Below are 13,616 nucleotides of genomic sequence, written 5' to 3'. Positions count from 1 at the left end.
AGGTTGACGAGAAGATTTCCAGTGGATGGTGAGCAACCAATCGTTACCGGTTGGAGTTTGAATGAACAATTGAGGATGGTGACAATTTCTTATAGCAATAGAGGGGAGGATTCTTTCACAATGGACCAAGTACTAAACACAGGGACTGTTCATTACCTTAAATAACTCTATATTTTTAGACCTTCAAACACTATAAAAACAGAATTATGATTATGTTTAAATCAAGGATGTGAGGCAGGTTGCATAAGTTGATGGCGTTAAACGCCAATGTGGTTAATGACGATGATGAGTCTAAGGAAAGTGATGTGGAAACTAATGGGTACATCTTTGATGTAACTCACCGGATGAAGAGTATTAATTTGATCTACTTTATTTCTATTTGATTATAATGTTTGTATGTTTTTTTAGGGGTGTAAACAAGCATAGAGGCTCGAGAGATACTCGTTATCGGTTCAGTTAAAAGCTCGGATGAGCCGAGCTTTTAACGAGCTCAAGCCCGAGCCCGATCCTGAAATACAGCTCGTTTAGTTAACGAACCCGAGCTCGAGCGAGCCTGAAATACATAGCTCGTCAAGACTCACGAGCCTAAACCAGTCAAAACAAAATTTTAGTTTTTAATATATATATATATATATATATATATATAATCTAATAATAATGATTATAACATTAGCGGGCTAAGCTCGAGTCGAGCTTTGGGTCGTTTAAGCGATATTGAAGGGAGCTCGAGCCGATCATTTAGATCGTTTGAGGTTCTCAAAATAGCTCGAGCAGAGTCGAGTCGAGCTCGTGCTTTGAGTTTTATTCAGGAGCTGAGCTCGAGCTAAAATAAGAAGGCTCGAGCCGAGCCGAGCTCGGGCTTCATAAAAACATGACGAGCCGAGCTCAAGCCTAGTCGAGTTTGGGCTTGACCCGACTCGTTTACACCCCTAGTTTTTTAATGAATTATGATGCTAGTGATAACGCCAAGATAGTTAGCTTTGCATCCTTTAGTAGACTGATTTGTCGCTATAAAAACAAAGAAACAAATGCCACCAAAGTTGTTAGGATATTCGATTAGTAATGAAAAAAGGGGTGGAGGGGATCCGTATATGTTGTTCAAGTCGATTAGAAGGTGCACAAATAGCTAGAACTGAATGCGAAAATTATGGAAAAACATCTAGTAATGTAAGTAAAACATTAAATGAACACCAAAAAGGGTTTCAACGCCATGATCGCGGTGGGTGGAATATAAAAAGGGAAAAATTAATAAACAAAGTAAAAAGAGAAAAACGCCCCTCCGCCAGAACTGAAGGTTGGGATTTGACTACAAAGCCTAAATCACCTAAAAAGTGTACAGAGTCATAAAACATGTTAATTTCATCTCTAAAACACACCCAAAACCCATAAATAAGAGAGTGAAGATTTCTAAAACACTATATTCAAACACTAGCAATCCATAAAAAAAACTCCAAACACACCATCGTAGAAATATAAATATAAAACACAATATGATAATCAACATAAAAAAAACATAATTTTAGTCGTTGGATAATCCCCCACCCCATAACCCTATACCTAAGCCTGTAAACGAACCGAACGTTCATGAACTGTTCATGAACTTGTTAGGCGGGAAGTTCGTTTATGTTCGTTTATTAAATAAACGAACGAACACGAACAAAAAAATTTGTTCGTGTTTAATTAAATGAACGAACATGAACACACCTTGTGTTCGTTCATTTATGTTCGTGAACATTCTTTTATGTTCGTTCATTTATGTTCGTGAACGTTCGTTTATGTTCGTTTAAATTTTAATAAATACATAAATAGTTATATTTATATATTAGAGTTGTTTTTTCAATCATGTTAATTTATGTTTATTCAAATATGTTCAGTAAATTTTTTTTATGTTCGTTTGTGTTCGTTTATGTTCGTAAACTGTTCATTTAGGCTTTAAACGAACGAAGATAAACGAACACGAACATACCTGATTTCTTAATGAACGAACACGAACAAAAAAACGTGTTCGATTATATGTTCGTGTTCGTGTTCGTGTTTGGTTAAAACTAAATGAACGAATTCGTTCTGTTCGTTTACAGACGTACCTGTAGCGTTGTAATAAAGTAAATGTTACCATTTGTGAGTAATTTGAAAAAAAATCAGTTGAATTAATTTAAACTAGTGTTTTTTAATGACGCGCGTTGCGCGAAAGGCATTGGTGTTTTCGACCGACATCATTCTTCAAACGATTCGAGATAAATGATGCGTAACCAGCCATATCCGGTATCGTGGAGTGTATTAAAGAGGGAGCAATTGGACGATCGGATATTGGGCTAGGTGTTTCTTGGAATGCCCACGGATTGTTCGGGCCAAAACCACGATTATGAGGATTCATTTTTTGTATTGTGGTTGGATGAGAATTTTTTTTTTTAAATAAGATAGAGATGATTATAGAAGAGGTGGAGTAGTTGTGGTAAAAAATGAATAGAAGTGTGAGTATTTATAGTGAATAATTTTTTTTAAACACATAGCCGTTGGCCAACGGCTAGCCCAAACGGCTACTTGTCTTGGCCAATGAGATCCTGTCATGTCATCTTGATAGCTACGTCCAACGCCCGGGCTGAAACCCCAACCCAAGGGGCCACGCCGAAACCCAAGCCCACCCGGGGTGATGACTTGGGCGTTCGCCCCCAGGCTGAAACCCCCGCCCAAGGGGCCACGCCGAAACCCAAGCACACCCGGGGTGGTGACTTGGGCGTTTGTACCCAACGCACGCCACAACCCCGCCCCATACCCATATTCTAATATACCGTTGCGGTGGGACCTAATGACTACAAAAGGCGTGTCAGCAACGGCAAACAGATACCGAATATCAAAACATAAATAAAATGACATGGTAAGAAAAGTCACTCCGTCATAAAAAACGATTTTAAATAACCTAATATATAATAATAGGACTTACATGTCCTACACGTTGGAAATTCGGTTGTTTTCAGTTCAGTTATTAGTTATTACGGTGCTAACACGTTAAAATATGAATGGGCTCGGTACCGGTAACGGCAGTGAAAGTACCGATCTAGAAAATTATCGAAATTAGGTACCGGCATCAAAAATGCTCGGTACAATACGGTATGGTATTTGAAGGTAAAAATCAATAAATACAGATATGGTGCTAGACCGGTGTCGAACCGAAAGTAACGATTCTGAAAACGCCAAAAGATGGGTACCAAATTGGTACTGAAAATGATTTGGTATAGTAAATTTGGTACCGATACGATACCGGTTCGTTTACAGGATTTGATACGATTTGCTCATCAATATTCTAAATATCCAAGTTAATTTTACATGCTATAATTCATTCATTACAGAAAAAGATAAAAAAGAAAGCAAAATAAGTTGTTGTGTATATAAAACCCCATTCAAACGAAATACAGTTTACTTACTGTGTGTATGAAAAGTAATCTAAACGGTGCAATTACTTGCATTGCTGCGTTGCTACAGGATTTGATGAGCTCGTTACCAACCGGTACCGAAAATACTGGTACCGAAATCCCCAAAAGTGGGTACCGGTACAGAATATACCTAGTATGGACGGTTCGGTACAGGTCGGTATTGATACGGCACCGGTATTTGAGAGTAAAAACCGGTGAATACCTGTGCGGAACCGGTACAAAAAATACACCGGTTTGGTAAATTTGAGACCGGTACCTATACCCAATACCATTTGCTCATCTCTTAATCATGTTACTAATTTTAAATAATCCTAATCTAATTCTAATATTAATTTAATAATATGAATGTAATATTAATTTAATGATAAATCAACTTCATTCTGTTTCTTTTTTATCATATATCATATATGAATATGAATGCTTATATGCAGGTGTCCATATTCTTTCCGGTTTAGGCGCATATATGTAAAAAGCTAGATTATTTAAAACTTATAAATGTGTATGTGGCACCCATTTTCTCTATCTCATAAGTAGAATATATCACTTACCCATTTTATCTATCTCATAAATACAATATTATTTCTCTCATATATAATAATATTCATCCACTTTTATTTAATTGTTATATAATTAACACTTAATTAAATAACTAACTAAATAAATAATCATGTCGTAATTAATGATTATTTCCATAAATATTTCTCCATATATCTAATCTGCATTACCATTTAATATCGTGAATTCGTGAACTATAATATTTTATTTTAAATATTATTCATTGTTCGGCTTCCGAAATGTGACTCTGCGTTAATTAATCAGATGGTTTATAGTCAAGCATTCCAACATCTCATGACTCGAACATCTCATAGGGTTGATTGACTAGATCTGATTTTGATCGAGGTTGACCGCCTTTGACCGATTCTAGGTAATCTGGCAAAGTTGAAGAATATCGCCTTAGCAATCTACCGAGTAACGATTACTCGATGTGTACTCGGCCACCTAGACCGAGTTTTACAACACCGCAACATACCTTGACACATAACGTTTCTCAGTTGTCGGATCAAAGCAACATGACCCCTTTGTCTTTTGGTTATACAATTATAGTCTTTGTCCCCATCTTAGTTCTTAGATGATTCATTATGACAACATAGCACAAGCAATAGAATATTTAGATATTTCATGTTTGGTACATATAATCTTAAAGAGTTTTCGTAGGGCGACAAACATCCTTGGTTTTATTGTGGTAGTAGATTTATAACATAGCCTGCTATAGTCATATCCTCCATCTAAAATCTTCCAGTCACATTCTTGTCATGCATGATGCTTCTGCATGTTTATGCTAGATGTCTATTCTTTCATTCTTCCGATACACCATGTAAGTTACCTTCTTGTTTCTTAAGAACTAAGAGAAATCCAAAGGAAGGTGTTCGCCTTCATTATCGGAGCGGAGACATTTAATGGGGTGACTGTTCATCATCGTGGCTTCACTTTTAAATGATTTGAACTTCTCAATGGATTGCGATTTTTCTTTTATGACATCAATCCAAATACAATGTGAATAATCATCAATAAATGTTATCATAAAACACATATATACCGGAGCGACAAATGTTTAACCGACCCAAAGATGTTGAAGTTTACTAATTCCATGAGAATTGCAGAATTCCGCATGGTATCTTGAATCTTCAAATGGCAATTAATGAGCCTTGCCATATTAACCTTGTGGTCGTGGGTTCGAGCCCCACGGTGGGCGCCAATGAAAAAACATGGAATCACCACCAAGATGATTGGACCATTTTCTCTGAGAGGGTGGAAAATCACACCTTGTTCTTCCCCTTGAACTTAGATCTGCAATGAAGAAGAGAGAAACATGGGGATGTAGAGATAGCCAGTAAGAGAAGAATCTCTTATTACCAGCAACAAAAGTGTGGTGGCTCCATATCGTGTGCCCTAATAATGAGGTGAACACCTCTTTATATAGGAGATATGTGCCTCCCCTAACCTCAATAAGCCAGATCCAGTTAGGGGTTATATCTACAAGTCCCCAGCCTAAAGTAGCGTAAACTAGATCGCGTTGGGCCTTGTGGTTGGGTTAGTAAACAGTAATAAATAATTAATACAAAAACGATAAGTAACGGGAATGTCCGACCGCTCGGGTCGGGTCCAATACCATACCCCATCACTTTGTTTGCTTCCAATTGTGGCAGATCAATAATCAACTTCTTTTTCATCAAAAGCTCCAGTTTGTTGTAACCCACGTGGCCTTGTTGATTCTGCTGCAAGTCAGTTATCGGAGTTTTGTTGGTTCGCTCAACATATGTAGTTTCAACGAATAACGTGTACACAGAGTCGTTTTTTCCCTTGTAGTACCAGTTTCAACTTGGTCTCCCGCTAGTAAAATATCTGAACATCACTGGCCCAAACAATACATATGCTTCCCGTAGACCACGAATTGTGGTACTAAGAAGAGATTTTTCATCAACCCTGGGACATGAAAAACGTCTTCCATGCCAAACTTCCTCTCATTGGTTGCTTTGGGAAATTTTACCTTGCCTACGTGTGCTATGTGAAGCCTACGGTCATCGGCAATCATAACTACTCAGCTGTGAACAATATGAGGGCTCAATCTCTGTCTTCTATTGAATGATACAAAACCATATAAATAATGTACATAAGAGCCTATAAACTAGGAAAGAGAATAAACAATTGATTTACAATATTACACAATTAAATGTATATCTACGGTACGCTATTACCCCCCTTCAATCGAACAGGTGGGGGACCAACACGAAGCAGACTGCGAAATTTCTCAAACAGAGGCTTGGGAAGGCTCTTGGTAAAGATGTCCGCAACCTGGAGATTGGACGGAACGAATTTGGTACACAGCTTGCCAGACGACACTAATTCTCGAACAAAATGATAATCAATATCAATATGTTTGGCGCGTTTATGTGCGACGGGATTCTGACTAAGAAAAATGGCACTCTTATTGTCGCAAAGAAGTGTGGGACGAGCAGATGGGAGAGCATGTAATTCCCGCAAAAGATGAGTGATCCAGATGATCTCAGCCGCAGTGTTTGCCATGGCACGATATTCAGATTCACAGCTAGAACGAGACACAGTAGGCTGCTTCTTTGCACTCCACGAAACAAGATTTCCACCTAAATAAATCGAGTAGCCGTACGTGGATCGTCGCGTTTCAATACAACGTGCCCAGTCAGCATCAGAGTATCCCACTAAAGTAGGCGTGTCTGGCTTAGAAAAAGTCAATCCAAAGGAAATAGTGCCTTTGACGTAACGAAGGATACGCTTGACGGACTGAAAATGAGAAACCGTAGGCGACTGCAGATGCTGACTTGCCTGATTAACAGCATAAGAGAGATCAGGACGTGTAATTGTAAGATACTGAAGGGCACCGACCAATGAACGATAGAGCGTGGGATCATGAAAAGAATCACCGCTGCTGTGAAAAATCTCTGTGGAAGCTAAGGGTGTGTCAACCGGCTTAGCATCCAATAAACCGGCACGAGCCAGAATGTCATGAGCATATTTTGCCTGGCTGAGGAAGATGGCACGATCAGAATAAGTAACCTCAAGACCCAAGAAATAACCAAGGGCCCCCAAATCTTTGACCGAGAATTCCTTGTGCAAGCTGGTGACAAAGGATTGAACGAGAACCGAATCACTGCCAGTAATAATAATATCGTCGACGTAGACCAGAAGATATACGATAGCAGTCCCCTTTCGAAAAATGAAGAGAGAGGTATCAGCATTGCTGCATACAAAACCTCGTGCAAGCAGAAAATTGCTCAGACGTTGAAACCAAGCCCGAGGTGCTTGCTTGAGACCGTAGAGAGCCTTATTGAGACGACATACATGATGAGGAAACCGTGAATCAACAAATCCTGTAGGTTGCTCCATATAAACAGTTTCAGTAAGATTGCCATTTAGGAAGGCATTTCGAACATCCAACTGACGAAGAGACCAGCCGTAAATAGTAGCAAGAGCAAGAACGACACGAACAGTTGAAGCCTTGACTACCGGACTGAAAGTATGAGAGAAATCAAGGCCAGGGACTTGAGTGAAGCCCTGAGCAACTAGACGAGCCTTGTACCTGTCAATGGAACCATCGGCTTTATACTTTGTCCGGAAAATCCATTTCGAACCAACCACATTTGAATCGGCGGGTCGTGGAACGAGAACCCAAGTCTTGTTAGCCCGTAAAGCGTGAAGTTCCTCTTCCATAGCCTTTACCCATTTTGTATGCTTTGCGGCCGATTTGTAACCGCGAGGATCCTGTGCTGCAAATAAAGCGTGATGTAAAGTACCTGAAAACAAGGAAAGATTAGCAAAATGTTTTGGCTTGTAAATTCCGTTCTTCGATCGAGTCCTCATAGGGTGTGATGGTACTGGCACAGAAGCGGATCCAGGAGCGGGTTGGGTGAGAGGGGTGGGTGATTGTGGGCTGGGTGGGATAGGTGGCAGAGGTGAGGTGGGCTGAATGACGGTGGAATTGGGCTGGTCAGCGGTGGGCTGGTCAACGGTGGAAGTAGGCTGGACAGGAGGAGAAGTGCGAGTAGGAGTTGGATCGGGCCGAGGGGTGTGTTGGGCCGGAAAGGAAGGGATGTGGAGGGGAGTGTCGGGCTGAGAAAGTTGGGCCGATGTGGATGTTTGGGCGGATGAGAGGTGTTGGGCCGAGGTGGAGGGGTGGGCGGATGGGGATTGTTGGGCCGATAGGAAGGGTTGGGCTGAGGTGAAGGTTGGGCTGACGGGTTGGTTGGGTGACAAGGAATGAGGACACAATGAGCATTGTGTCGAGGAAGGCGTAAGTGATGGAGAGCCGCTGGGAACACTGGGAACAGTGGGAATGGTGGGTGGGTTGGGTATGATTGGAGCAGGTAGGACTTCGTCAAAGTTTGAGAAGACCAAGGTGGCTTCATCAATAGGCGAGACTTTTTTGCTAAAAGGAAAAGTATCTTCATCAAATTGCGCGTGGCGTGTAACATAGACACGATGTGAGAGAGGGTCCAAGCATTTGTAGCCTTTATATTGTGCATCATAACCAACAAAAATGCATTCCGCACTACGCGGAGATAATTTATGTTTTGCATAATCCCGCAAATATGGAAACACACGACAACCAAAAATACGAAGATTTGAATACGTCGGAGTGCATCCATACAAGACTTCGTAGGGAGATTTGAAATCAAGGATAGAAGAAGGTAAGCGATTTATGATGAAGGTAGCCGAAGCAAAGGCATCGGTCCATAATGTAGCAGGAGCATGAGAGTTAAAAAGCATTGCAAGACCGGTTTCGGTGATGTGTCTGTGTTTACGTTCGGCACGTCCATTTTGTTCAGGAGTGTGGGGACATGAAAGACGATGATGAATTCCATGTTCACGAAAAAATTTTTGTACGCGATTATTAGTGAATTCAGTTCCACCATCACTCTGAAATGTTTTAACAGTGCATGACAATTGATTCTGAACAAACGGGACAAACACTAATAAGGCTTCATAAAAATCTGATTTTTGTTTAAGTGGATAAAACCACGTGAAACGAGAATGGTCATCAATAAATATGGCATAAAATCGATAACCATTCGTAGATGTAACAGGCGCAGGACCCCACAAATCACAATGTATTAAATCTAGAGCATGTAAAGAACGTTTAACATTTAAAGCAAATGGCAATCGATGAGACTTAGATAATTGACATGAAGAGCAAATACTAGGTTTTGGCAAAAGAGAAGTAACAAACAATGAACCATGTTTATGCAATCTAGAAATAATATCAAAAGACACGTGTCCTAAACGATCATGCCACTTTTCAAAAGACGCTTTAAGATGGTAATCCGAATAGGAGGCGATGAAAGCTTGATTTCCTTCGCGAAGAATGTAGAGTCCGTTTTCACATGTTCCCTTGGCTAGGATCTCCTTTGTGTGTCGATCCTGGATGTGAAAAGAATTATTAGAAAATAGGACATCTACAGGAGAATCGTGGGTAAGCTTACTAATAGAGAGAAGACGTTTAGTAAGATGGGGAACTACAAGAACATTTTTAAGATTTAGATTTTGAGAAAGAGATTTGGTGCCCTTGTTCGTAACAGGTAACGTATGACCGTTGCCGAAACGAACAAACTCATTTGTAGGAGAACCAAAATTGACATCAAGGTCCGAGACAAAAGGAGTCATATGGGCCGACGCACCTGTATCACCGGTCCAATCTGGATGATTTGCATCAGTGACATGACATTGAGCATGAAAGGCATGGGCGAGATTGGCATCAATGGGAGAAGCTTGTTTTGCAAAGCTTGCGAGATTTGGACAGGTGTTGGCATAATGACCATCGGTTCGGCATAATTGACAATGTGGTGGTCTTCTACCGCGACCACGACCTGCATTACGACCTCGACCCCTACCACGATTAAAAGAGTTAGAACCAGAGTTTGAGCGATTTGAGTTACCAGACCGAGATGAATTGGCAGTAAAAGCAACAGCGGGGGGCGTGTGGCCGTGTAGCGATTGCATGAAAATTTCTTGGTTTTCAGTTTTAGCCAGGAGTTCGCGGAAAGAGGATGTGCCGAGGGCACGATGAGTAGTGGAGAAGTGCTCGTAAGTGGGTCCAAGTCCACACAGGAACCAGTGGCACTTGTCAGTTTCATCAACCGGATGGCCAATGGCGGCAAGTTGATCGCAAATAGCTTTGAATTTGCGACCAAATTCAGTGACGGTTGAAGAACCTTTTTGTAGAAGACGAAGGTTGTCGCGAAGGGTGTGCATACGATCAGTAGAACGATGACTGTACGCTGTTTCTAGGGCATGCCAGATTTGTCGGGCAGTGTGAAGGCCAATAACCTCCGACATCGCTTCTTCAGAGAGGGAGGATTGGAGTAGAAGGCAAACAGTTTGATCGTTTGCCATCCAGGCCGCATACTTCGGATTGGGGGAAGGTTTGGCAGGTGAGTCGGCTGTGGTAATAGTTTCAGCAGGAGGAGTTGTTGTGCCATCAACATGACCGAGCAGGTTTTGAGAGGAGAGAACAAGGGTAACATGTTGGCTCCAAGCAAGATAATTGGAGGAGGTGAGTTTGTGGGGAATAAAGTGAAGAAGAGAGTGAAGGGTGGTTGGAAGATTGAGGGAGGTGGAGTCTGCCATGGTGGCGGTGGCGGAAAGCAGGAAAGATAGGGTAGGGAAGGCCGAAAAAGTGAAGGAAGAAGGAGGGAAAAAAGGATCGCCTTAGGCTGATACCATGTGAACAATATGAGGGCTCAATCTCTGTCTTCTATTGAATGATACAAAACCATATAAATAATGTACATAAGAGCCTATAAACTAGGAAAGAGAATAAACAATTGATTTACAATATTACACAATTAAATGTATATCTACGGTACGCTATTATCAGCGATGGGGCGACCGAAGTGGTGACCATAGTGATATATTCTAGTTCTTTTAAATTTCCAATTTCATTGGGAAAATTCCAATTCAAAAACCAATACCTTGAAATCCCAATTACTTTCACAAATTCCAGTTTAAAAAATCCTGCAAACCAAATGCACGCTTGGATCACACGGTGTGGGCATTTTTTTTCCGGCGTTGGGGCATTTCCACGCCGCGCACACCAGCCCTCCAACATCGTGGAGGACGGCCTGGTGTTGAAGGCGGTGAGTTTTCTACAGGCGTGGAGACATTTTAAAACGTGACGTGGCGCGCTTATATTGCCCGTGGACATTAGCCGTTGTCAACCAACAGTGAGTTTTTAAAACTTTTAGAAAAAACACTTTTTAAAACTAAATAAACTCTCTTATAAATACAACCATCTTCTTCCATTTTTTTACAAACACTCACATTTCATCCAAAATTCTCTCAACCCTCTACCCATTTACACTTCAAAAATTCAAAAACTGGCAACGATCTCGTGGACTGAAGAAGAAGAAGATATCGTGTTATGCGAGTCGTGGGTCGAAGCTCTTAGCCACTACACGCCGCGTAAGCGCTCAAGTGGTCCGCTTTGAGGGAGAATTTTACAACACTTTTGCGTCCATAGGGGTGAGACCACCCGAATCGTGGACTCGCTTTCTTCTCGTTTTAGGTTTATCCGTTTGGACAGTGAAAAATTTAAGACGATGCACAATGCGGTGGAAAATGCGGGTGGTGACTTTGGGGAGGACGACATCATACAAGTCGCCCTCATCAACTTCAAGCAAGTACAATTGCTAATTTAAACACGTTTTGACGTGACAAATAATTAGATTTTTTATTTAATAATTTTATATTTGTAGGTTTTATTCTAATTGTGTAATGTTTTTATTTTTATTTTATTGCGTATATTTTTTAATGTAATGTTTAATTACTAATGTTATTTGTTTAATAGTATTTTAGTGGTTTTTTTTAAAATTAAATAGATTATATATAATTTTCAAATATAATTTAACAATAAAAAAAGTGTGTCACATGTTGAATAACGCTCATTCTTCCACGCTCGTCCCACGCCCCCACATTTTTGCATGAGGCCCGTTTCTGACGCATGCTAACGCCCTGTTCACGTGTTCATAACCTTCATTTTTCAAGTCACTCCACACTGTATAGTGTTAATTGAAATCCAATTAATTTTCAACAATCGGATATTCTTAGGGTCTGTTTGGTATGGAGTAATGGATTGGATGGGGGAATGAAATTGACGAGGTAATGGAATGGATGAGATAATGGAATTGATCATTACCATTCCATGTCTTGTTTGGTTGCCATGTGAGAATGGAATGAAGTATTACTTTTTGATGTTTGGTATGAGGGAAAAGAAGAAGGAATAAATACGGATGGCAGTGGTCAATGATGGGCGGTGATGGTGGGAGGTAATAGGTGGCAGTTGTAGAGGCTACGGTGGTTGGCGGTGGTGGTGGGTGGAGGCGGTGGCAAGTGGTGACAGCGTTGGTGGTGGTGGGTGACCGCAGAGGTGGTTGGCGGCGGTGGTCGGAAGTGGTAGCGGCAGTGACGGTGGTCGTAGGTGGTAGCCGCGGTGGCGGTGGGTGGTGGTTGATAGCAATGGTGGAGGTTGGTGGCGACGGCGACAGTGATCGGAGGTGGCAGCGGCGATGATCGAAGTTGGGTGATGTCGGTGATCGGAGGTGGCAACGGCGACGTGGGTGGCGGCGACGGCGGTGGCGACGGGTGGTGGTGGGTGGCGGCGAAGGTGGCTGACGGGTGCGGATGATGGTGGTGGTGGGTGGTGTCAACGGTGGTGGGTTGTGATGTTGTTAATGAAAGGTGAAGAGGGAATGAAATGGGAAAAAAAAACAAGGAGGTGGATGGAATGATAATGAAATGCATTTTGGAATAGGCTATTATACCCTTATACAATTAGCAACTTGAGTTATGTCCTATTTGTTTAAGAGTCACACCCTTTACTTCATTTTACTCACACCCTTTCATTATATATTAACTTAAGGCGTGGTTAATCATCGCATCACTTCATAACATGAGAAAGGCACCGATTACTTTCCACCGTTTCAATACCACCGAAATGTTTCAATGCAATACAATACACAACTTTCTGAATTATTATATATAAAATTATATATGTCAAAAAATTACAAAAATATAATAATATAATATAATAATAATAACTAAATACAAAAAACAACATGCATAACTGCCTCTCACGTAAGTGATTAAACTCTTCAAGTGAACCGGCATGCTTGAACCAACGCACCGGTGTAAATGTGTAATAATCAACGATTCAACGGTATAAAATCAAACGGTCACACCGTTTCAAAGGGGTTTCCGTTGCCTATATATATCAATATATACAACCGAATTTACGAACCCTTGCTACAATAGTACAATCTTGCCCATCGTTTCAGTTTTTATTCTTCCAACGACGATGTGGGTGAACATCGAACTTTTGACAACCGCTTTTAGAATTTGTGCGTACAGTATTTACTTTTGTTTTTCCTCATGCCGGCAACGATCATGTGCCGATACTTTTTTTTTCCACAAGAGGAAGAGAGAAATCGGAGATGGTGGAAGTGCACGATTGTCATCGGTTCGTCCCAGTCGCTTGATCACCCATAAGCCCCGACCACAACGCCAGATCCACGGATCTCTGGCTAAATTCGACCAAGTCATTGGTTTCGTTTGGGATAAAAGGAGAGGGTAAGACACATCGGCGATCCTTTTACCCAT

At 41.1% G+C, this 13,616-nt stretch overlaps 1 protein-coding gene across 1 annotated transcript; it reads right to left on the bottom strand.

The window, feature by feature from the left end:
- Positions 1-12,260: 12,260 nt before the first annotated feature.
- Positions 12,261-12,761, bottom strand: LOC110943062 (velvet complex subunit B-like). The gene has a single exon (XM_022184819.1). It carries the CDS (start codon positions 12,759-12,761, stop codon positions 12,261-12,263), a length of 501 nt encoding a protein of 166 aa, XP_022040511.1.
- Between the last annotated feature and the right edge of the window lie 855 nt (positions 12,762-13,616).

Source organism: Helianthus annuus, chromosome 5 (genome assembly GCF_002127325.2).
Source record: "Helianthus annuus cultivar XRQ/B chromosome 5, HanXRQr2.0-SUNRISE, whole genome shotgun sequence".
Lineage (NCBI taxonomy): Eukaryota > Viridiplantae > Streptophyta > Magnoliopsida > Asterales > Asteraceae > Helianthus > Helianthus annuus.
Note: the sequence above shows the minus strand (reverse complement) of the source record. Positions and strands in the feature narration are given on the sequence as shown.

Excerpts from the sequence above, each read along its gene's own strand:
- LOC110943062 (XM_022184819.1), bottom strand. The coding sequence starts at position 12,761 with ATGCATTTCATTATCATTCCATCCACCTCCTTGTTTTTTTTTCCCATT.